The sequence below is a fragment of the Tiliqua scincoides genome, chromosome 3 (genome assembly GCF_035046505.1).
Source record: "Tiliqua scincoides isolate rTilSci1 chromosome 3, rTilSci1.hap2, whole genome shotgun sequence".
Taxonomy (NCBI): domain Eukaryota; kingdom Metazoa; phylum Chordata; class Lepidosauria; order Squamata; family Scincidae; genus Tiliqua; species Tiliqua scincoides.
Window position 1 is genome coordinate 138,777,297 of NC_089823.1, and position 25,044 is coordinate 138,802,340.

The 25,044-nt window shown below is 42.1% G+C and overlaps 1 protein-coding gene across 1 annotated transcript; it reads left to right on the forward strand.

Moving 5' to 3' along the window:
- The first annotated feature begins 1,281 nt into the window (after positions 1-1,281).
- PPIF (peptidylprolyl isomerase F) lies at positions 1,282-23,336 on the forward strand. The gene is made up of 6 exons (XM_066620664.1): positions 1,282-1,636; positions 8,649-8,679; positions 12,336-12,424; positions 16,259-16,355; positions 17,477-17,552; positions 20,344-23,336. The coding sequence occupies exons 1-6, from the start codon at positions 1,397-1,399 to the stop codon at positions 20,477-20,479; spliced, it is 669 nt and encodes a 222-aa protein (XP_066476761.1). The 5' UTR covers positions 1,282-1,396; the 3' UTR covers positions 20,480-23,336.
- Positions 23,337-25,044: the final 1,708 nt, after the last annotated feature.

Here is a 25,044-nt window from a genome sequence, read left to right on the forward strand (position 1 = left end):
GCAGCTACCTGCCCCAAAAAGTGCCACTGCAACAAAATGGGATGGGGGGCATATAGCTACTTCAGAGGGAACTTTTGACAGCAAAATGACAGAAAATTAAAGATTTAAAACCCCTTTCTCATGTTCTGAGGTCCCACACCAAATCGACCATGCCTCCCTCCTCTCATATCTTCTATTAAAAACAAAAAATGTATGTGTTTAATGTCATGTTTAGTTTGGCTTGAGGTGTGTCTATCACGTTCTGTCAGTTCTGGGCCCAACTCTGAGACTGGAGAAGGATGATTGAGGCCAGTTAGGGACATTATTAGGAACAGAGTCAATCCCCCTCAGCCTAAGCCCATACAGTGTTTGATGCAGACACTGCCACACAGTCCAGCATTCTGTCCCACACTAAAGAAGCAAAGGGGCAACATTTGGGTTGCAGTTCTACAGACACATTCCTGGGAGTAACCCCTGTGGGCCTGACTTCTGAAGAGTAGGGATGAGTGGGAGGGGGGTAGGTGAGGCAGAGCCTCCCCACTGCAGTACTTCAAAAAGCTCCGCTGCTGTGTGAGGCACCTAAGCACCTACAACCCATGTGCTTTGGGCGCCTCACATAGCAGCAGCACTTTTTAAAGAACTCCTGTGGGGGGGCACTGCCTTACCTGCTTCCCCCACCACACGTCCCTGCTAAAGAGTGACTTCGGGGGCCTCACCCCCCCACACACATCCCTACTGAAGAGTGACTCCAGTGGGGAGGCTCCGCTTCACCTGATCAACTGCCCCCCCCACATCCCTACTGAAGAGTGACTCCAGTGGGGAGGCTCTGCTTCACCTGATCACCTGCCCTCCCCACCACACATCTCTACTGAAGAGTGACTCCAGTGGGGAGGCTCTGCCTCACCTGATCACCTGCCCCCCCCCACCCACCACACATCTTGCTGAAGAGTGACTCCAGTGGGGAGGCTCTGCCTCACCTGATCACCTGCCCCCCCCCACCCACCACACGTCCTGCTGAAGAGGGACTCCAGTGGGGAGGCTCTGCCTCACCTGATCACCTGCCCCCCCACCCACCACACGTCCCTGCTGAAGAGTGACTCCAGTGGGGAGGCTCTGCCTCACCTGATCACCTGCCCCCCCACCCGTCCCTGCTGAAGAGTGACTAGACATGCCTAGGCTGGGCTGGCTGCGTAGCTGGAGGCACAGAGGACTCGCTGCCGCCCTGACGTCACCCGCACGCGGCCTGCTGCCCTCTGCCGCCTGCAGGGGCATTGCAAGCAGGGAGCTCTTAAAAGGGGAGCTCGGAGGCGGCTGTGCAGTTGGAGGCCGGCGCGTGTGTGTGTCCCAGCGGAGCCCACTGGAGTTCTCCCTCCGAACCTTGGAACGCGGCTCTGCTCTGCTCTGCTCGCCGCCCGGAATGTTGGCGCTGACCTCCTCGGCGCGCCGCTCGCTGCTGCTGCTCCTCTCGCAGCCCCAGCAGTGCCGGCCCGCCGCCGCCGCCTGCGCGGGGGAGCTGGTGCTGCCGCCGCCGCTCTCCTGGGAGCGCCGAGCCTGCAGCAGCCAGAGCGGCCAGAGGCGGGACGACGAGGAGGACAACCCCGTGGTGTACCTGGACGTGGGCGCGGACAATCAGCCCCTGGGCCGGGTCGTGCTGGAGGTACGCCTTGCTTCCCCCCGGGCAGAGGGGGCGTCCCTCCCCAGTGCCCGAGGTGCCCTTGCGACGGGGCCTCTCGCCACGCGGGCGCCTGCCTGGCTTGGGCGTCCCGGAGCTTGGGAGCTGGTCCGGCTGTGTGGACTGCTGTGCTGCTTGAGGTGGTGCCTGGTGGTCCTCGTGGGACTCCTGCCGCCTGGCAGTGAGACCCGGAACAAGAAGCGGTTGGAGGCTCCATTCAGCAGGCAGAACTCCAAAGCGTGCTTGAAAAAACCCTCCAGCCTCTTACTGGTGTTTTTTGCATCACATCTGGTCTCCCAACCGAAGGAACTGGTGATGATATCCTGGCCAGTTACTTCCGGTGGTACGTTGAAGAGGTGGACCATGTCAAGTGGTACAGCAAACACTGAGAAACGCTGGCTAAGTGCCTGGGCAAGGTTGGCTTGTGTTGCATCCTTCTCTTCTTTCCCCTCCCCCCTCCATGTAACAGCAACAGGTTACAAGCACAGGACATCCTGCCAGGTATGGTGGTGGGAGGGAGTGGGAAAGTAACTCAACAACCCCAGGAACATCTGGTCTACTGCAGTGGTCTTCAATCTTTTTTGTGCCATGTCACCAAGTATGCAACCACCATTGATCCCTGCCTCCCCTCCTAGTACTCTGTCTGCCCACTCCCCTCCCCCTTTATGCCCTCCCAGCACTGTTCACTGTAAACAGATATTCTTATTGGAGAGAGCAGGAAAAGTTACTGTAGAGCTTGGAACTAATGGAAGCTGCTTTAGCACGATTGCTAAGAACCTGAGCAGTACTGGGATGCAAGGTGTCCTCAGATACCAGATATCTCCTGTTATCTATTGTGGTACATGAGATGTATCCCCCTTTACCTAGTGGTGCTATAGTCCAGTGGTCCCCAACCTTTTTCATTCCTGTAAGTTGCCATGACCCCACAACTAAGGCTTTGTGACCCCATTGTGTTCTGACCCCAAGGTTGAACACTGGTCTACTCTTATACATGAGGAAGGTGGTTTAAAAAGTGACAAGTGACATTTATCCCCTTTTCCAATGGCTGTTTAGGTGAGAAGTAGTCTCGATCCTTGTTAGTGGTTGAATTAGACTAGTAACTTGTTGGAATCAAAGGACATGACCTTGAATTTGTATCCCTGCAACAAAGGAGCTTTGTAGTGGCACTTGTGAGTGCTTGGGTTATTGCCCTCAGCAAGCTTACTTGGGGTAAGTTCAGTAGCTTTCTGTTAACATCAAAGTAAAAGAATGTTTGCCACTGCTTTGTAACTTTTAAGAGATATTGAGTAACAAGAGCTGGATTATGTCACCCTCCCCCACTTAGCTAATCAATATAGCAGTTCCACTCATATTTGGATTTTATCCCATTCAATTCAGTATGCCTGCTGCAAATTGAGAAACTAAAATAGGTTGCCACATTCCAAGATAAAGGCTAAATGCTCTAGTGCTGGCTCAGCAAAACTTTCACAATCAAGAAAGTTTGACACTGTTTCATGGTGGCAGAAACAGGGAACTTCCCTAGGGAGAGGAAGGGAGGAAACTGCATAATATTGGGCAGCTACAGAAAACCTTCTACATGTTCCTTTTCATAATGAAAATTATAACTTTTATTTAGAATTAGGTTAATTTCCTGGAAAGCTTGTCTTGATTTTCTGAAAATAATTGGTGTTCTTTGTTAAATAACCGTAATTTGAAATAATTTAGAGAGTGTGACAGTTAAAGAAGTTTATTCATTGACAGACTAGATGAAATTTCTTGAGTGTTGCTTGGCTCTCTTGTGCATTTCTTGGAGTTGTCCTGATGTGACTTCTTCTTTAAATACCTGTGTCATCGCTACAGTTCCTTAATGTTGATTTTTTTTTTGCTCAAATGGATCTTTATCAAGTTTTTTTGATGTAACATGGATCCTTTCTGCTTTATCCTCACAAATAAGTTAGATAAGACTGAGAGATAGCAACTGGTCCACTATCGGTGAATATTGTGGCTGAGTAGGGATTTGAACACTAGTCTCCTGGGTCTGAGTCCAGTGCTGTGTTTACTACACCGTAATGGTTTGTGTACCTGCAGCTGTATATTTCTAGAGTGAACATCATAATGTTTCTAGGGGAAATGCATATCTGTGGGCATGAGCTTAGTGTACTCAGTGGATGCAGTTGGGTGAGAATTGTTGTTTTTACAGCAGGTCAGCAGATGTCAGTCTCTTCTTCATACTCTTTGCCATGGGAATGCAAAATAGGCATCTATGAATGCCTCTCTTGTCTTGTGTGGAGCATCTCTGAGTGCAGAATTTGGAAAATGTCCTGATAGTCTTAACTATGCAGATTGACCGATGCAAGTGAAAGAAACTGAGTAAGAGTGTGTGGAAAACTCTGTGATACCACTGTGAAAGGGAGAAGAAAAAAATAGGAAAATAACATGATAGATTGACTTGTATCTAGTTCTAAGGTCCAGTTTTGTATAGGATGCTATGTTGGATAAAATGGTTGTGGAAGATGCCCTTGAAATATACTCTAGGAAGTAAGGGCTGTTTTCAAGTAAGTTGATTAGTTAGGAAGGGGAGCTTTTAGGAGCTGGTATCTGTTTTTCAGGATGTTTCTGCCCCTAAATGTACTTGCCTAATAGGTGTAGGCAAAAGTGGGCATGTGTAACCCAGTTGCATGTCTGAAAAGCTCACACTTGTGGAATAACTCTAGTAGTCTCATAAGTCTCTAGTTGTATGGTATCAGAATTAGTTATCCTTTCAATTTCCATGTGTTGTCTTGGGAGATTATCCTAAACACTAGCCAAATCATTCATATAGCATTGTCTTTGGGGAAAGTTACATTCTTATATAGTCTCTGCAAATGAAGGTACTTGAAGGATAAGGTCAGAAAGCAATGAGGGTTAAGTTTATTCTTAATTGATTCAATGGATTTGTTGGCAGAGTCCTTGCCCCTAGTACTCTGTCACAAAGGTTGAGATCCCTGAGGGTTAACCCACTGGAACTGACAAGACACAAGCTGAACAGTAAAAAAATTTACTGAGAGTTAAAATAAGTCTCATGAAACAATAGTTATAGTGTGGAAACCCTAAACATACCTTGAAATAGCAATATTGAACATTGATTGAGCAACATAATCTCATAGAGCAGTGTTTCTCAAACTGTGGGTTGGGACCCACTAGGTGGGTCGCAAGCCCATTTCACATGGGTCCCCATTCATTTCAATGTTTTTAAATATATTAAACTTGATGCTATTATGGAATATGACTGCATTTGAGGAAATGTTACTGATCTGTACTTTTAACAGGCTAGTGTGTATATGCTTTTAACAATGATAGTCAGTGGGGCAACACTGGATAGGATTGCAGCCTTTGATTGTCAAAAAAAGTTCTGCTTGATGACATCGCTTCTGGTGGGTCCCAACAGATTGTCATTCTAAAACAGCCATTTTCAACCACTGTGCCGTGGCATACTAGTGTGCCGTGAATGGTACCCAGGTGTGCCACAGGAATTTGGGAGAGGGTCATTTATCAATAGGACCATTGGGGGATGTGATCCCCCATTGATAGCATAGTGTGCCTTGTCAGTTGTCAAAAAGCTAATGGTGTGCCTTGACCATTTTAGTGCCCTGCCAGTGTGCCGCTAGATGAAAAGGGTTGAAAATCACTGTTCTAAAAACTGGGTCCCAGTGCTAAAAAGTTTGAGAACCACTGTATAAAGTTTTGCAGCTGGAACAAAACCCTCAGCCCAACCCCTCAGTTTCAGCTGCTCTATCTCTCTTCTGAACCTTAAGGCTGTCCAGGAACAGACAGTTGGACCTGACAGTTCTAACAACTGCACTTTGGTTCTCTGCCCAGAAGATTAAACTTAACCTTTTCATAACACGCATAGCTAGCTCATAACCTTTTCCTGCCATAGCTTCTTCAAAGAGAACTGTCCATTTACAGTGAAGGTTAAAGTACTGCAATTCCACTTTGTAACACTTCTCTGCCTTTTGGGAGGCAACTGAGGATTTACTAACTGCTGTGTATGTAGATGTGTTACGAACAAAACCCCTTTTTCTCTTAGTTCCTCCCCTTCTTGGTTAGTTTCTGTACAGAAATACCAGGTGTTCCTGTGGGCTGCTCATATTACACCCTGAAATTTCTGTGGATAAGCTGGAGATTATATAAAGCAGTGCTTCTCAAACTGTGGGTCGGGACCCACTAGGTAGGTCACAAGCCAATTTCATGCGGGTCCCCATTCATTTCAATATTTTATTTTTAATATATTATACTTGATGCTACCATGGTATGTGACTGCATTTGGAGAAATGTTACAGAGCTGTACTTCTAACAGGCTACTATGTACATTCTCTGAACAATGATAGTCAATGAAACTTACTCCTGGGTAAGTGTGGTTAGGATTGCAGCCTAGGATTGTTAAAAATTTTCCTGCTTGATGATGTAACTTCTGGTCATGACATCACTTCTGGTGGGTCCTGAGAGATTCTCATTCTAAAAAGTGGGTAATGAGAAGACAGAGAGGGGGAAAAACAAACTGGGATGGATAAGAGCACATTCAGGCAGTGTTCAGCTTGGCAGTTTCATGGATAAACACAAAATGGCTTTTCCCCCCTTCAGTGCAAGAATTGGGGTTTGAGGAGAATTAAAGGCATGTTCTAATTCTGAATAGTGACATTGTTGTGAACTAACCTTCCTTCCTTTCTCATAGTGCTTGAGTCTTAATATCCAGAAATAATTTTTTACGGAAGATGTGGTCAGTGCACAAAGAGCATGGATGCTGAGTAGGTTTTCAGTCAATAATGGGAAGCCACAGCCTCTGGAAATTTTGGATGGGCTTCACTGTCAGTGATCTCCTCAAGAAGAACATACCCCTCTTTTCTCTTGAGGTTCTGGTTTGGGAGCAGACTCTGCATTTCATCCCCACTCCTCACTGAGGAAAGAATGTTTGCAGTTAAATGCACACAAGCTAATCGTGGGAGTGTAAGCAGTTTCATTTTGTAAAAGGGTGTTTCTGTACACGCTGTAGTTTAAATGAAACTTTTATAAGCTATAGAATTGGACTTGGAAAGTTTTTGGTTAATGTTCTGAACTTGCGTAACTTCTAAAACTTAGAAGGACATATTCATACTCTACATCTTTATGGCTTGCTCAAATAAAAAAGAATGTGATGAACAGCTGTTGGGGTGCATGAGTGTTATACATGTACACAGGTTAGTGAGCTAAGATGGCTTGCTGTTCCCTGTAAGTGTAAGTAATCCCACTGTGAAAAATGGCCCTTGATTCTTATAACTCTTTATCTTAGACACTTGGGTCTATCTTACCTGCCAAGTCAGTACAATTGGGAGAGATAGTTCAGACCTGTGTAGGAATTCAGTACACCTAATGATAGGTACTTCTGAAGTACTTCAGTCATACCTGGGGAAATTAGCAAGATATAAAACTGTGTTTAAAGTCCATTTTGTATTTCAGGATTCATATTTTTAAATATACAAGAAACCTCATAGTTTACTTTATAAGAGGTAGTCTCAATTAGACCAAAGTATTCTCACTGAAAGGCTGAGCGGGGGTCTAAGAGTTTACAGGCTGACCAAGTGGTACTGAAATTTTTCTGGCCAGTGGCTCCCTTGACCCCCCCCCCCCGTGGCTGTTGGCCATGACTCCCCATCATGTTCCTGAGGGCTGGAAGTGACATCAATAAACAGGAAGTGGCCAGAAATATTAACTATATTAATATTAATTATATTAATCATATCATTAATTAAATGCAGATCTTAAAAATATATTAATACAAAGCAATATACATGCTTTATAAATGATTACTGTTGGAGACAGGATGCTGGAGTAGGTAGATTTTTGTCTGGTCCAGGAAGGCTAATTTTTTAATTTTGTAAGCATACCAATAGAATTATTTCATCAAATGAACTTTGTGAACAACCAGTCTGACCAACATTACACACACACACACACACACACACACACACACCCCTGTGGACCCTAATCTAACTAGTCATTTCTCCCATTCTCCTTGGATAGGATTGAACCCTTTGTTAACTTAATTTAATTTTTCCAACAGCTGGTGGGGAAAACAAAAATAGACCATGAAAATATATCAGAGCTGATAAGGGTTTGGTTAGGAAGCTGATTTGTCTCCTATACTAGGAGATGCACAGCCCAATCCTACACATGCCTACTCAGAAGTAAGTCCCTTTAGAGTCAATGGGGCTTCCTCCCAGGAAAGTGTGGATAGGATTGGGCTGGCAATCACTTCATCAATGGCTGATAAGTATTCCCTTCAAATAGAAAGATTTATCACTTTAAAAATACAGCCTTTCCTCTTCAAACAACAAGATTAATGAATCACTTTCAAAACAGTCCCCTTTTTCTGCTCCTGGCCAAGTAAAGTCTGTGCTTGTCTCTCCCCTCCCCCTTTGCCAACTGCATGGAAGCAACTGCATGGAGGGGGAGGAAAGCAGGAAGGTTTTGAGATTGAAAGGGGGGAGTGGAAGAGGGAGGGGGTTGAAAAGAGAGATTTCACTTTGATGAGAAGTGATCCCAGGCTGGGAACTGGGAACCAACCAGACAAGGATCAAGGAGAGCTTTGCAAACAACATGCAGCGAACACAGAAGGCAGCAGCCTCAGAGTGGAGGAAGAAGAGGGTGGGGCGGCAGCAGCCACTCTCACAGCTGAGCAAATCCCATTTCTTCTGCTTTAAAAAAAAAAGTGCAGAAGATGGGCTTGTATTCTGCCCAGGGGTGTGACTGTATTGCTGCCAGAGGACATCCTGCGCCTCCCCTTTGAGTTCCTGGTGCCTCCCTAAAGAGCCGTGCCTCAGTTTGAACACTGGTCTGACCTATTATGATTTGACAGTAACCTTTGTACAAGTTTTATTATGCAGATCTCCCTTGAAATTTTTATGCCTCTTTGCACTGTGTTTTTTTATGAAGATGAGTGACCTCATATTTAATGTTAACTTATAATGTGTCCTCTCTCTTTTGTTTTTTCTTCTAATAGCTGAAAGCTGATGTTGTGCCAAAGACTGCAGGTAAGACAATGATGTTTTTGCCAGTACTTAATTGGATTTTTAAAAGTTTGCTTCAGTGGCCTTGGCAAGAAAATGAAGCAAAATTGAAATATTTCAAAAAAGCAAAAACAAATGTCTTCGGTTACAGTTGGCTCTTGTGTTGTAAGATAATGGTATAGGGGAGAACAACTTCCTTCTGTTTATCTTTCATTTGTAGCACAGTCCTTGTTCAGGTTTTTATGTTACAATATGGGTAAACTATGTTACAACTAAAGATGATTACTGGGCTGGGGTACCTTCCTTATGAGGAAAGGCTACGGCGTTTGGGCCTCTTCAGCCTAGAAAAAAGGCGCCTGAGGGGAGACATGATTGAGACATACAAAGTTCTGCACAGGAAGGATAGAGTGGATAGAGAGACACTCTTTACACTCTCGCATAACACCAGAACCAGGAGACATCCACTAAAATTGAGTGTTGGGAGAGTTAGGACAGACAAAGGAAAATATTTCTTTACTCAGCGTGTGGTTGGTCTGTGGAACTCCTTGCCGCAGGATGTGGTGCTGGCATCTGGCCTGGATGCCTTTAAAAGGGGATTGGACAAATTTCTGGAGGAAAAAGCCATTATGGGTTACAAGCCATGATATGTATGTGCAACCTCCTGATTTTAGAAATGGGCTATGTCAGAAAACCAGATGCAAGGCAGGGCACCAGGATGCAGGTCTCTTGTTATCTGGTGTGCTCCCTGGGGCATTTGGTGGGCCACTGTGAGATACAGGAAACTGGACTAAATGGGCCTTTGGCCTGATCCAGCGGGGCTGTTCTTATGTTCATAAGTTAATTTTCCAAGCAATGAATATCATGTCAAGCAAATGAAAATAATTTCTTTGTAGACTTGATCTTTTCACGTCAGTAATGCTGCTGATGTGTTTGTATGAATCGCAAGTTGTTGCCATCTTTCAGTTTTCCAGGTTCTGCACACTAGTTGGAGAGCATATACTTCTTATTGATTTGGAAACCTCATTTTGTAGAAACTCATGATGAGATTAAGGGATAATCTAGATATGTGTGTGCCCAACTAGAACCATTACTTTCTCTCAAAAATAACTGTTGGATGGTAAAGTTGGGAGGAATCCTGGTTGGAAGTAGGCCACATGGCAGGGGAAAGTTCATCTTACCTGCATACTGTCTTCATTTGGAAAATTACCCCTAAAGCTGCCATTTATTTCCAGAGTGGTGATGTGAGGAAACTGCTGCTTCAGAGGGGTGACTTTCTGATTAAAATGGCATGTAGGGAAAGAATGGACATTTCCCCTCCCCCTGCCTGGCACATATTGGTCAGAAAAGAGGCACTTCTTGTTTGCTCAAGCATTTGTGCTCAGGACCAAACTAGATTTGAAATCCGTTTCAAGTCATCTTGCATGGGTGAGACAAGAGCAGCCATATGAATCTGGACTCTTCTGCATTATGTCTGTGTCAGCCACTTAACTATTGCTGATTTGCGTCTGTAGAAAAATACCTTAAGAGAAAATACTTATGTACACATTGGCTGAAGTCCAGCATCTTAAGTTGTATACTTGAAACCCAATTTATATGAGATTTTATTATTCTGTGAGAAGTTTTCTACATGTACAGTGGACATGCCTGTATGCATGCAGAATTTTCCTTTTTGGAGAAGGAAAAACATAAACTCTAAGTCATGACTGCCAGATTTATTTTTTATACTATTTACTAAATTACTACCCTGTTTTATCTCCCCAAAGCGGTGGCTGTTATCTGTTGTTGTTTACACCATGTAGCAAGTATTGATTACAAGAAATTGTTTAGAAGCAAGTGAAAACTTGCCAAAGGGTAATCACAGATTACCTCTAGAGCTGAAGTATTCAATCTGTTCGTCCTGCCTCCCTAGGGAGGCGTGGCTAGCCAATAGGGTTGTCCTGAGGCATCTGGGGAGAGAAGTGGCTGCAGCTGATTCTGCAGAGCTCTGCTCTGCTCAGCTGCACCTGCTGCCTGCTGACTTGCTGCTTTTCTTCAGCTGTGAAAGAGGTGGGTGGGGCAGTGTGGGGCTGTGAAACATGCTGGTTGGAAGTGGCTGGCTGGGCATCGGCAGAGGTGGATCTCATCATGGAGCTCTCTCCATGTGCAACCTTGTCCCAGGGACTACATTTCCCAGTGTGCCCCTTGCCCTGGGCATCCTGGGATTAGTCAAGGCTGGAGGAGAGGAGAAGAGTGCAGAGGTGCTGCATCTCATCAGCACAGGGTATGCTCCTGACAGGCTTCAAACTGGGAGGGAAGAGCAAGCTCAGCAAAGGAGGGAGCCAGCCTGCTCTTAGTGGGGGGTGTCCAAATGCCCCAGCCTGCATCCCTCAGTCTTGCCTGGGGGAACAGGGGTGGCATCTGCATGCTGTGTGTGTGTGTGTGTGAACAGCTCCCATCTACTTTGGGGTGAGTTGTAATCTTGCTGGGTGTGGCTGCAGTCCTTTCCACACTTTCCTGGGAGTAAGCCCCATTGACTCAAATGGGGCTTACTTCTGAGTAGACCTACATAGGCATGGGATCTGTGTCAGCTTAACCCAGGATCCTCACCTTTCTTTTTCCTCCCCCTCCAAAAAAGAGAAAAAAGCCACTCTTGATGGCTTTGTCTCCAAAAATTAATTAAAAATAAAAATCCCCATTCCTTTTTAGCCATTCCCCTTTTTCCCCCTGCCTCCTTTTGGGAGGGGGTATTCTGTTGGTTGCTATTGTAAAACAAAAGGCACAATCCTAACCAGGTCTACTCAGAAGTAAGTCCTATTTTGTTCAATGGGGCTTACTCTCAGGTAAGTGTGGTTAGGATTGCAGCCTCAGAGTGCTGGCAGCCTTGTTTCTAGTGTATAATTATAACACTTTCATCCCCATTTTGGGGTAACTGAGGTGAGGTGTTGTAATGGGGAGCCGTGGCCAATGGCCACAAGGATCAGGGCAGGTGCGAGCCAGAAAAGTTCAAGAACCAGTGCTCTATAGAGTTATGTAGGCACCATTTGGCAAAGTTACACCAGGACAAATTGTGAAAATGTATACTCCAGGATTCAGAGAACCTCAGTTGTTTTTATAAGTGCATTGGAATTGTGCTCATGTTTTACTGCTGATTGTAGCCCTTCATGCTGCATGGGATGCAACTCCTGAGTAGAGACAGCTGACACAGAATAGCTTCTCAGGGGAGAAAAGGTGCTACAGTTGTATAGATTACTGCACAAACTGAATGACAATGGAAAGGTAGCTTGTTGGGGAGAAGATTAGGCTACAACCCATCTGTACAGGCCAGCCTGTTATGGGCATTCAGTCATGTGAGCTCTCACATGCAATATGAAATAAACATGTGCTTGGGCTGTACTGTCATCAGTAAGAATGAGATCAAAGTTTTCTTTTAAGTTAGTGAAAAGGGTGTTCACAGAGGTGATCACAGATGCTTTATGTTGTGTATACACAAAGTATTGGTAGATAAATGCACAAATATACCTATTCTAGGTATAACTCTTTTAGATTTAAGGAGAAAGAAACTTATTTTGGGTAATGCCTTGAAACATGCACTGTTGCATGCATTAAAAAAATTGCTTATATACTATTTGGAATGTTAAATGCTTTGTGTGGTTTTTCTGTTAGTGTATAACAAAGTCACCTTTCTTTTTCAATTAACCCAGAAAATTTTAGAGCTCTCTGCACTGGAGAAAAGGGATTTGGATACAAAGGATCCACCTTCCATAGAGTGATTCCTTCTTTCATGTGCCAGGTAATAAAAACCAAATGTTTCTACTCAGTTTCTTGAGAAGTAGCTAGAATAACTGCTTTGTAATTAGATGAATGGGGCATCTGAAAAACACTTCCATTAGTGAATGCTTGTGTGACTGGAGTTGGAGAATGAAAGTTCTTTTTGGTCTAATGTTTTTGGCAAATCTGTGAACTGTCAAACATAGAAATTAAAATCATTTTTATATATTTACCACATCACCCCCGAAACTTGAAGTTTGCTGCTACAAAAATATTGATAAAGTTGTTTCTTTGAACGTTGTTTAGCAAGTAAATAGTTGACTGTGTAGTATGAATAAATACCTAAAGCTGCCTAGCTTGCTTTGAGAAACTTTGTATAAAACCATCTGAGCTCTTGTGAAGTTGAAGTTTTTAAAGCCCTGTTGAAACATGTACATCTCTCTGAATGGGCTTCAGTCAGGAAGAAGGATTTTGAGTGTTTGTGTGGAATTTTAATTAGCTTTGACTAATAGGAGGCAGTCAATGGTATCTTTTCTTTCTTGCTCTTTTAGTGTAATCCTTGTTAAGATGTATCCTATTGATAAGAATAGATATCTATTTCAAAGAAAAACGTTGCAAGCCTGACTACAAAACACCTAAGCCCATCCCCCCAAATAGTTTTTGCTGTTAAAACCGGCCAAGTCACTGAAATGCTGGACTTGAAGTGTGTGTGAGTTACAGTTCCTTCTAATATGGATTCTGACTCGTTCCAAATTGTTGTTGGTAAGATATGTGGGATTTTATTTTCAAAAGTGAGGAAATCTTAGGAAAGATTACAGAGGGAGCCGTTTTGGTTGTCCTTTGGGGAGATAATGCAGGCTAGAAATTTAGTAAATAAATAAGGGTCCAATCCTATTCAATTTTCCAGTGCTGGTGCACTTGTGCCAGTTGGATTTGCACTGCATCCTGTGGTGGAGAGGCAGTCACAGGTGCCCTCTTAAGGTATGGGAATGTGTTCCCTTACGACTGGACTGCACCATGGCCACACCAGAGTTACAAAATTGGATAGGATTGGGCCCTAAATCAGTTTAATCTGCACAGCTGCTTTGCTGTGGACTGGGTGACTGTGGGCTGCCTTCTTATGGAAGCTGCATTTCAACAGTGCATGGAATTAAATGGCTTTAAATGTATATGAGAGGAAAGACCCTGTTAAAATTATAAAGGTCAAGAGATGCATGCAGAGAACAACATTTCAGGTTCACAAAAATTGGTAACTAATGAGTGTTGATGGGAAAAGGAAGGAGTAGATCTGGCATACAATTGCATTCCTATTTATCGTGTTGAAGTGAGACAGAAGGCTTTGTATTAGATGCTCCATTAAAGACTTCCATTCTACACATCAGTGATAATTTCAGCATAATTGTTCACTCATGCCTCACTTCTCCTCTGTTGGAAGGCGGTATATTCATACTTTGTGACAGAAGAGCCCTGTGGCTCTTATATTTGTGATTGTTAGGCTCTCTAAACTTACACCCTGACTTTGGAGTAAGCGCTGTTTAAGTCTGTCTGAGTACTGTCATGTTCATCTTCTAAAACTGTAGGAAAATACCTGTCATGCCACAGCTAAGGCATGAGGTCAACATGATGTGGCTAATTAGTATAATTAGAAGTACCACCCTTCAATGATTTTTAACCAAGGCTGATCATGCTTCCTGGCTTGCTCAGGTATAACAAAGGTATTATGTAACTTACTACTCTCCAGTCCCCTCAGGCATAACCCACATCCTCTGCTTAGCATGTTTTTACCATATGAAAGTGTCCTCTTTTTCCATAAAGGGCAATCTCGAGCAACCAACACATGATGGCAATTTCAGATCACCTTACTGTTGCATAATGGCTGCTAGATAAGTTGCATCAGACTGATTGGAGTCAGTGGGACTGACTTCCACCTAAATTTGAATAGAGCTCAGTTTAAAGAAATGAGATGCAGTGCACCCAAAAGCATTGGCTGTAAAAATGTACCCTAAATAATGCTTCTTCTATCTGCTATGGGGGAGGAATGATTTTTTCAGTGTAGAATTTCAGATTTGCCAAGAGTTTTTATTGTCATGTGACGCTTGAAAGATCTTGTAAACATTTTACTGTATAATATTGTAAAATGATCATTAAAACAACCACCTAGACTTACCTGCTCTCTTGTAACAGACTACTTTTGATATACAGTGGATCTGTATTCATTCTTGAAACTCCCACGGATAAGGAAAACCGCAGGTATTCACATTCACTGTTTTCAGGGCCCCCGTCCTCCTGTTGGGTCTGGAGGGTCTTCTGAGGCTTGCAGAGGCAGTCCGTGGGGTTTATGCCTTATAAGGCATAAAAATGTCACTTCCTGTTTCCCGAGGGAAACTGGAAGTAGAATTTGTTTGGCCAAAACAGTTATTCTGAGGTCCGCAGAGGCAGCAGGTAGTCATGTGCTGCCCCTGCTGGCCTCAGAAGACCCTTTGGACCCAACTGGAGCTCAGCTCCCCTCAACTCTAGAGGGTTCAGGTCTGCCCACCCGTGGGTTTAGAGGGACCTGCGAATAAAGGAATCTGTGGGTTCCGAATTTGCACTTAATGCAGGCCGACCTGTACTCTTTCCCATGAAGGTTTTTCAGACTGGGGTAGTTTTCAAATTGTCTGTAATCTGAATAAAACCACCAATGATAACACTAGTGATACCAGATTCTTCTTAAATATTACAAAGAACCTGGGGCTACTAACAAAACTTAGCCTTCTCACATCTAGTTCTCCTCCTTGTCTTGTGTAATGAAACTCCTTGTGTGATATCATGCTGTAAGTGATCTCACCCCCACCAGCAGCCAGTATTGTGGGGCAGAAGAAACGCATGTTATGATGACATGTCACATGCTATAGTTAACTAAGCATTACAGAGAAGTAAACAAAGAATGTTGACATGTCACATAGATGATGCAGCTTTTTAGTTAAACCCCAAGTGAATATTCAAATTTGAAATAAGAGCAGAGTAATACTTGCATAACAGGTTTCCTGTCTGTTTTCTTTTCCTAAGATGATTAGTAAGACTGTAACTCACTGGAGAGTCTGGCAGACTACACAAAGAAATTACCATCAGTTTTAGGCATTTTTAAATAATTGCCAGTGAGGTAGACAAAATGTTAATTGTGTGATAAATATTGACCACACTTTAATAGCAGAAATAAAAACATATTTATTAGCCATGTATATTTTTGGAATTCCTCATCTGTCCAGGATTTTTGCTAGAAAGTTCTGAGGGACATTGGAGTCATATGGTTTTTTGTGTCAGGGTAGTTACCATTGAAAAGCAAATGTCTGAGTTTCCTTGCAGTAAAACACAGCAGCAATAGGGGAAGGATTCCTGCTTCTGAACTAATTGCAGGAAAGACCAACCATTTCAGCACCCGTATGCTTTTCATAGTTGATAGTGTCACATGCACATTTTTGCCGTTTAATCGTGGTGTCCAAGTCCACACAAATGTCATGCCTGATTGGGGGTTTATATCCTGTCTAAGTCAAGACTATATTTGCTATGCCACACTGGTAGTTTGGTTTTTTTTTGTACTTTCCCAAACTACTCAGTGCTTCACAGACATTATCTTAGTAGCCTTGCAGGAGTCCTGCGATGTAGGGAACTATTATTTTTTCCTCATATTCCAAATGAGAGACAGAATAGTGACTTGTTTAAGACTATCTAGCAAGTTTATGATTTAGCTGAGTTTGAAACCATTGGTCCATCACTCATCCTCCTTACTAGTAAATTCTTGCACTTAGTTTGTGTGAAAAATAAGGGTTTTAAACAAAAACGTTTGTTACCTGATGGCTCATTGTATTTCTTCTAGGGTGGAGACTTTACTAATCACAATGGCACAGGAGGCAAATCTATATATGGCAGTCGATTTCCTGATGAAAATTTCATCCTTAAACATGTTGGACCAGGTAGGCACATATCTCTTTCTGCTGCTCTTGTTTTTGACCATATGGCATTTATTAAAACATCAGAGGTAGGGAAGGTCTCATTTTGAATAAGTTTGAAAATCAACTGGTATTGAGCATACATAAATTTACAGATTAGAAGGCCAATTCCTGAGAATGAACATATTGCTGATTCGGAGGCTGGCACTGATGTCTACTTATTTTCCTAGTCTTGCTCCCATGTCTTGAACAGCAGTCTGACACATGGGAATAGGCTAGTGTTTAAAAAGACTGCTGCTCTTTAGGTTAGGAAGATCATACTGCATTCTTTTTCAGTATGGTGCATAATCTACTAATTCTTAAAACGGCTGGTTCTCAGGAGTGAGAGAGATTGCTTCCTGTTGCTAGAAACCAAGCAAATGGCTGTTTGCATTAAATTTTGAGCCAACTTCAATATATCTCTATTGAACTGAGTGAAATTGCTTAGAAAAGGTTCTAGAAGATTATTCAGAAATAGCATGTGTTTGCATTGGTATTTCATGTATTCCATGACAGACTTCTGATCTGAGCATTAAATAAGTATAATTTAAAAGATTTGAAATCTGGTCATTTTGAAACAGTTTTGTATTAGTTGGGTGGAATAACTGTACTCGTCTCATGGAAACAAAAACTCTGAGTCTCCCCTTACGCATTAATGAAGGGGAAAGGTGACATGTGGAAAAACTGTCCAGAACAATATACTGTACTCCTTTTGTCTTTGGATTTATCCTCTCCAAACGTTTTTGAGGTTAAATTGGGTTTAAGTTGCGTAACTTTGTTTTTTTTATGCAATTCAACATGGCCCTCTAAATTTTTTCCAGGGTATGTAGGGTGGTGATGGTGTCTCTTGCCAAGTAGAACTTGGGGGATAGAACAAATTGGTCTTTCCTGTAGAAGTTTCTAATAGATATGAGCTAATGCAAAATTGTTCCAGCTGCAGTATTAGAACATTTAGCACTTGTGTGGAATAGGATATCTTAATGATTGCTACTTCCCCCATTCTAAATAGAGATTAAAAAGCAGAAAGTTTGCGCCATCCAAAACTTCTTGAATTAGTGCTTGCTTTTGTATGGTAGAGATAAATTGCTGTCTTCTTACTGTTGCAGGTGTTCTCTCAATGGCCAATGCTGGATCTAATACCAACGGATCTCAGTTTTTCATCTGCACAGCCAAAACTGATTGGTAAGCATTCTGGGACCAACATACATAAGGTTCTTTGTAATGAGGCTTTCTTAACACATGATAAATTGTCCAGGTTGTGTTCCTTGTTGGGAGCAAAGGAGAAGGAAATAAAACTATGCAGGTCGCAAAAATGACCTCAATGTATTCCATACACGTTTTGTAACTTGAGCTATTGCGCTAGCTCTGGCTCTTCTGTTTCTTCTAGAAGAGGAATGTCAAACTCCTTTCATACAGAGAACTGAAGCTAGCTTTCATGGTACCTGCTGAGGGCCAGAAGTGACATCATTAAGCAGAAAGTGACATCGTTAAGCAGATAATGGTCAGAAATAAGCAGTTCTCACATAAAAAGTCATTAGCTGCAATTGACAAGAAGAGAAAATGTGCAAATCTTGTTCATATTTTCAAGGTATGAGAGAGCCCAGTTATAATGGGAGCTGGATAAATTGCTTCCGGGGAGCCGAATTCAGCCTGCAGGTCTTAAGTTTGACACCTCTGTTCTAGAAGGTAGCAGTGCTCTTCCTCTAGAATGCATCCTGTTGGTTCCAGCTCTCATAGTACATTGAATAAAACAGGATTAAGATCTCTTTGACATAGAATTTCTGAACCCTTATACCCTTGGTGAAAAGCACTCCTGTTTCAGCTATGGGTTTTTTGGGTGGTAGTTTCACATGGTTACCCAGTTAGAATGAAGGCAAATTGAAGTCTTCACTTTCAATTTGCCTTGTGATGCTTACCATGCAGCCAGTGAGACTTGCCTGTAGGACATCAACATGATCCTTATTTGGCTAGGATCATCTTGTCAGGAAGGGAGAGGTATAGAAGCTGCAGTTCTGGGGAAAAAAGCAAATGCTAGAAGGCTATAAACAGTGAGAGAAGGATAGAATGGGAGCATTTCAGATAACATTTTGTTCTTGGTTTTCCCTCTGCAGGCATAAGGAGGCTTTGGGGCGGGGGGGGGGATTATAACAAGACCCAATACTGAGGGGAAGCCAGTATATTATAGAACAATACCTTAGTGGGCAGGAAAGGCAAGCAAGGCTACACTATTCACAAGCCTCAATATTGTTGCTTAATCTTACTCAGACAAGGATAAGATGCTGTTCTCTCCACATAAAAGGAGAAAAATTGGCTGCATTTGTATGACATGCACTATGTTTAAGTGTTCAAAACCTGCATCTTGAGAGCTCTGTCTGGTGAATCAACACGTTGTGCAATCAGCAGACTGCTGGAGGGCTAGCATGATGTGGACAAACCCATCCCATAACTAGGAAAAGAATTGCATACTGATGCTTGGCACATGTCTCATTTTGACACTTGACTGTTTAATGTTGAGACCAAATGTCTTCCAGCACATGATGGGTCTTGTATTTGGTCTGCTCATTTAAGGGCTTAGTCAAATACTTAGGAACTTTAGATCAGATCTTTGCCTGCAGCTAGTCTTTAACGTCTTAACATATGAATATTCTGCTGAGGTGGAGCGTCTTTTTATCCATCTTCCCCTTACAGTCAACTTCCTTAACTCACTTTCTAGGGTTCATCTGTCTTGTTAAAAAGTCTGTGCTGTCTCAGCTACTGTTTTCAGATTTAAACTTTAGGAAAGCATTGTGTTACCTCTGCCTAGAGCAGTATTTTCAGGAAAAAAATTTTCTCTGTACCCTCCTGAAAGTTAAGGTTACATCAGGTAGTTCTAAAAAGCTTTGTTAACATTGGGTTCAATAGGCAAATGATATGAATCACCTCCTACAGTGTGTTAGGGAGGTGGGAATCCATTATTGGAATGAAAGCAACTCTTATAGTACTGTACCCAAAAGCGAACATGGAGGATAGATCTGTCAATGACATTTTAACCATGATGGCTAAATGAACCAGCCTGTTCAGGAGCAGTGTTCCTCAATATTGGGTACTCTGCCATTTTTCCCTGCTGCTTGTGAGCTTTCTAGGTATCGACAAGTTCTGGAAATGGAATGCTGGATTAGAATTGGTGTGATCTAGCCTGGTTGTTCTTATGGAGTGGTAGGGCTTGTATAAAATTTTCCAAGGAGTGAAATAAGGTTTGGTAGGTTGAAAGTTTGTCCATATCATTCTGCCTGTCCTTCCCAATGGCCTGAAAGGAAAGAAGGGGAAAAATGACGCAGTAGCAGCGCATGTTTGTCAGTCACCTGGCAGGACAAGTAAAGGTGGAAGAGAAATAGTCTTTTGCTGGATTTTGTTAATAGGAGCATGGGCTTTTGAACCCGTGTTACGGGTTCCAGTTCTTGACAAGTTTAAAACCTATAGTATCTTCATGCCAAAATCTTGATCGACAAAATCTTATATACTGACTCACTTCAGATATTGTACAAACCATATTTTGAACTTTAAAGGCAGGTCATGCTTAGAATAATTTCTCTGCTCAGTACTCCAATATGTAAGTACAGGGGCCCCCAGAGGCATAATGGCTGTAGCTATATTTTATCAATTCAGATATCATTCTGACCCATTGTGCAAGCCTATCTTAAATTCTGGTTTCTGATTCTGGCTTGCTGGTTGTATAGACATGCTGTCTGAAATGACATAGTTAAATTTCTATAACCATGGTTTTAGTGTGAAGTCTGAATTGAGCTGTTCTCTTATGGAACCAATCGTACAATCGTACAATTGTAGAACAGCTTTTTTTGTCCCAATAAGGAGGAAACTGTCCTGTCTTCAAGGTGAATCATTTTCCTATATCCTTCACTTCCTACTGCAAGTGCAAAACTAGATTTTCAATTTTCTATAATGCTACTTCATACATGTTTTGTTTGTATTGCAGGCTGGATGGAAAGCATGTTGTGTTTGGCCATGTGAAGGAAGGAATGGATGTTGTGAAAAAAATTGAGAGCTTTGGCTCCAAGAGCGGAAAACCTTCAAAGAAGATAATCATTACTGATTGTGGCCAATTGTCATAATTGAAGATGCACCCACCTCCCTAGAGAATGTATGATGCAGAAGGAAATCTGTGGAAATAATTACTTGTTCATTTCTCATCTGGATTTGAACTTCAAGAGAACCCAACTTTGCTGAGCCATGTTCAGAAACAATGAACTGTGTGAAGATTTCCAATTTCAAATATTTGTTTGATAAACTGAAAGTATGTGAACTTAGCTGTACTACTTTTTGTCTGTTTTTTGAAAACTGAAGGTTCGAGAAAATCCAAGAACAAAGGCTGCTAGTGAACTTATTCTTTTGTGTTAACCTTTCAGTTATTTAATATAATCTTGTCGCCTGGCTGTACTTGAATTTTCCCATTTCAAGTGAATGTATTAACTGCTGTTTAGTATTTGACAAATCTACCCCTGTGGATGGATATGTCAAACATAAGTAGCTTATTGATTAAATTCTGAGATTCTGTTCAGATGAGCAGTCAAGAGAATGGATAACAGTTGTCTCTTTTTGGTGCATTCTGTTTGGGTTTCAAGCCTGCTACCAATTGACAAATCATCTTAGTTGTGCTGTCTAATATCTTTACAACCATCAGAGCTAAGGATTTTCATTCTGCAAGAATATATCGGTTCAAGCTACATACATGGACTTGGGCTGCAATCCTAAATACTGTATGCTTACTAGGGAGTAATCCCTATTGAACACACTGGGACATACTTCTGAGTAAACCTGTATAGGATTATGAATTTCCTACAACTTTTGATATCTTTCTGTCCTTATTAAAAGGACAAAAGGTTTGATGATCCAGTTGATTCAATAAAAATTGAATCAAGTTTTCAATAATAAAATTGAATTTTTATATTGAATTGATTCAATAAAATGATTCGGTTGCTTAAAATGTATGTTGTATTAGGACTTAACCTGGGAACATGCTACCAGACTTGTAGGAACCTCTATTTTTTGTGAAAAAAGTAGAAATGAGCCAAGTCTACTCAACTGTGAATTGTTGAATCCAACATGGAAAAGGGCTCTCATTACATGGTATGTTTCTGTTTAGCCCCTCCCTATGTGGATCCACTGTGAAGACAATTAAGCTGAATGACCTACTTGCATTGGCTTTTGCTTTTAATACAATTGTGGCTTATCTTAGGGCTGAAACTAGGTTGTATTTCCTTGGGGACCAAATCCTATGCAACTTTCCAGTGCTGATGCAGTCATGATGCAGTCCCCAGGTAAGAGAACAAACATTCCGTTACCTTGAGGAGGTCTCTGTGACTGCCATCTCACCACAGGATGCAGTACATGGCCTGTTGGCACAGCTGTATCTGGGCTGGAAAGTTGCATAGGATTGGGCCCCAGGTGCATTGCATGTATTGCCATCAATCATGTTATAACCAGTAAGTGGTGAGGCTATTAGGCATAGAAATTCTGTAAGGAAAAGATGAAGTTTGGACAGTTCCCAACCCCTGAACTTGCCTCACTCTTGGCTGTCTTATGCAAATTTTAAAGCTGAAAATCTAAAGCTAAAATCAAAAAGAAATGTTGAACAATTGAGATCCCCAGTTCATGTGGGTATGTCTATGTTGCACATATGTATTTAATAGCAGCTTAACTCTCATGGCCCCTTCTTTTCCCTGCCCCAGTAAATCTCGGAATTGTAGGGTGTTGGAAATTGGAGATAATTAGTTCTGTGAGGATAGTTAATTATAGTTCTCTGTGGTAAGAGGGAGTGACTGTTAAAGCAGTTTGTGATGTAGTATCTTCTGGTTTCAAGATAAGTGACCCACATAATTGATAGCTGTGTCACTACCTCAGAAATGTAGCAATATGTTCAGGATATGCTGCACGTCCGCAGCAATCAGAAGTACTGCAAGGAGGTACAGTCAAAACAACAACTTCAGATTCTTTGTGCTTGCAAAGGAGGGTTGGGGATGACAATCTAAATTGTTAATGCCTGAAATAGCCTTGAATCTTGTTGAAACAAGCTAAAAGGATAAAGTCAGATTAGGCTGTAAAGCTTGCAGTTGTGAATTGTGCATTTTTCTGTAAAAGAAAAAATTAACCTGGAAACTTGAGTACCTTTATCTTGGTCACAACAGAACTATCTTTTAAATACCAAGGGATCTACTAGGACAGTGGTTCTCAAACTGGTGGGTCATGACCCACCACTTTGTGTAAAGGGTCCCCTGTCCCTTTAAGGGGCAGGGGAGGAGGCAAGGGCTGTGATGCTATCCCAGCCTATTCACTAATGGGTGGAAGGGGTTGCTTTTACTTACAGGTGACAGCATGATGTTGCAGGGACTGCGGGGAGCCCTGTGCAGCTCTCCACAGGAATCCCTGTTTAGAGGTGCAAAGCACTTCCTTGTTGCAAACACAGAGGAAGTGCTTTGCACCTGCTTTTATCAACATTCTAAACATTGGGGAGCCCTGCAGAGGCCTCCCCGGGGCTTCCCACACCTACTGCAATGTCCTGTAGCCATCTGTAAGTAAAAGCATCCCACTTCCACTCCTGTTAGTGACACAATCCTGAGGATCACATCACTGCCCTCACTTCCTTCCCTGCAAAGACTTACTCTGGGAGTAAAACTGTCAAGAAGTTTAAAAACCACTGTACTAGGAGATATACCTTAGTGACTATGGATTTAAAATATCAAGGGCCTTTGACATGAGAGTTTATTTCTGTACCATGTAACATCACTGTAGTTTTCAAATGTATTTTGCACTAGATCCATGCACATAAAAGGTTAAACACAACTTACAAAAGAATTGTATCTCTGTAGTCAATTGTTCTTGTGTTCTTTTGAAGGGTTTGAAATAATTCAGTATAACTTGTTTGGCTTATGTTTGGAATCAATAATAAATGGTATTTTTGTTACATGTTCTTTGATAATGTAAAATGATTAAATTACCTTTTGTAAGAATTGGCAGTCTGTTTCTTTCCTGGTTTAAAGCCTTGTGTAGAATAGAAGTTCCTCTGTAAGATTTATTATGGCTGTATTTTTGTCAATGAAAATGGCATCTTTTGCATGGAGGTCTAGAGCAGGGGGTGTCCAAATTATTTGGCAGGAGAGCCACATCTCTCTGTGTAAGGGGCTCAGGGAAAAAAGAATTAATTTACATTTAAAATTTGAATAAATTTACATAAATATATTAGATGGAACTTTACATATGTGAAACAGCAAGCAATGGAGGGAGTCCTCGGCCTGCAGCTCGTGTGAGGTCAAACAGTTGGCCCTTGTGCTGAGAGTAGTCACTTTGGGCCAGTGTGGACTCCAGTAAGTCTCTGGAGGGCCAGAGGCTCATTGGAGACTGGGGGCTCCCTGCGGGCCAGATTGGGGGTCCCCAAGGGCTACAAGGCGCCTTGGCCCAGGGCTTGGGCACCCCTGGTCTAAAGTAATATGAAGTCCAAACAGTCTTTGGTTTCAGAACTGACATTTTAAAAGATGATTTAAAGCTTCACAAAATGGAAATGAAGAAAAAGCAAGGAAAGTATGCATCCACTTGCACACCATAGATTTATATCGGCTTCAAAAATAGGCCTTTGACTTGGGACTTGGAATCTCAGGCTAAAATATTCCTGTCTGGCTTGGATTTACCAGTAGCTATGACTGAAATTCTAGTTTAGTTCCACTTCAGACCAATAAAGGTTCAGTAATTAGTTCAGCATACCCCCACAACCAGTTTAGTTCATGTGCATTCAGGAAGTATGGAAATTCATACAAATTGCAATGCAGCCTGAGCTGATAGGCACTATAAAGCACACATGAAAGAAAAATCAGCATTCAGGCTGTAGCACGTTAAATGTTACATATTAAATACAAAAACAGGGAGTCCCATGATAGTTTAAGGACTAGCAATTTCACTGTGGCACAAACTTTTGCAGATTAGAGCATTCTTTTTAATGAAGAAAAACTGTAAAATGCAAAGGGTAGCATTTTGGTTTTTCTAGGAATAATACAAGGTAAGAATGTAATAGCAGCCACAGGTGGTATTAGTATGTTTTTGTTGTCCAACATAAACCACTCTGCTTCCTACCCCTTTAAGAGTCCAGATAAGCTCACATTTTTGCATTCATGTGTTTCTGGTTTAAGACAAGGTATATAGTTTTTTTTAGTTACACCTATATTTGAACTCACAGACACCATACCCCTTGGCACTACATGTAGGATATATTTTCTGATTCTCTAGCAAATGGCTGTGACAGCTGAACCATTTTCAGTCTACATGATGTTACAAAAGCTCCAGTCAGTCATTCTGAGCATGCTAATGAGCAAGCACAGCCCCATGGAATTTTGAGTGGCCTAGGAGGGAGGAAATGAAGACCACATGAAGGACTTTTAGAGGGAAATGGAAGCTGGATCATAGAGATGATGGGGAGAGACTGAATTGCAGAAAACAGCTGGTTCTGTTCTGACATGCAGAATTGAAACAACCTGCCAAAACCTTGGCTGCAGGCCCTTTAGCATTAGGAATACAGTTCTTTGATTAATTACAAGGAAAGCATTGCTGATTCTCTTCTTTCATTTTTGCCATTTAGAGCTGTGATTTTCAACCTCTTCCATCTTACACTGACAAGGCACTAAAATAGTCA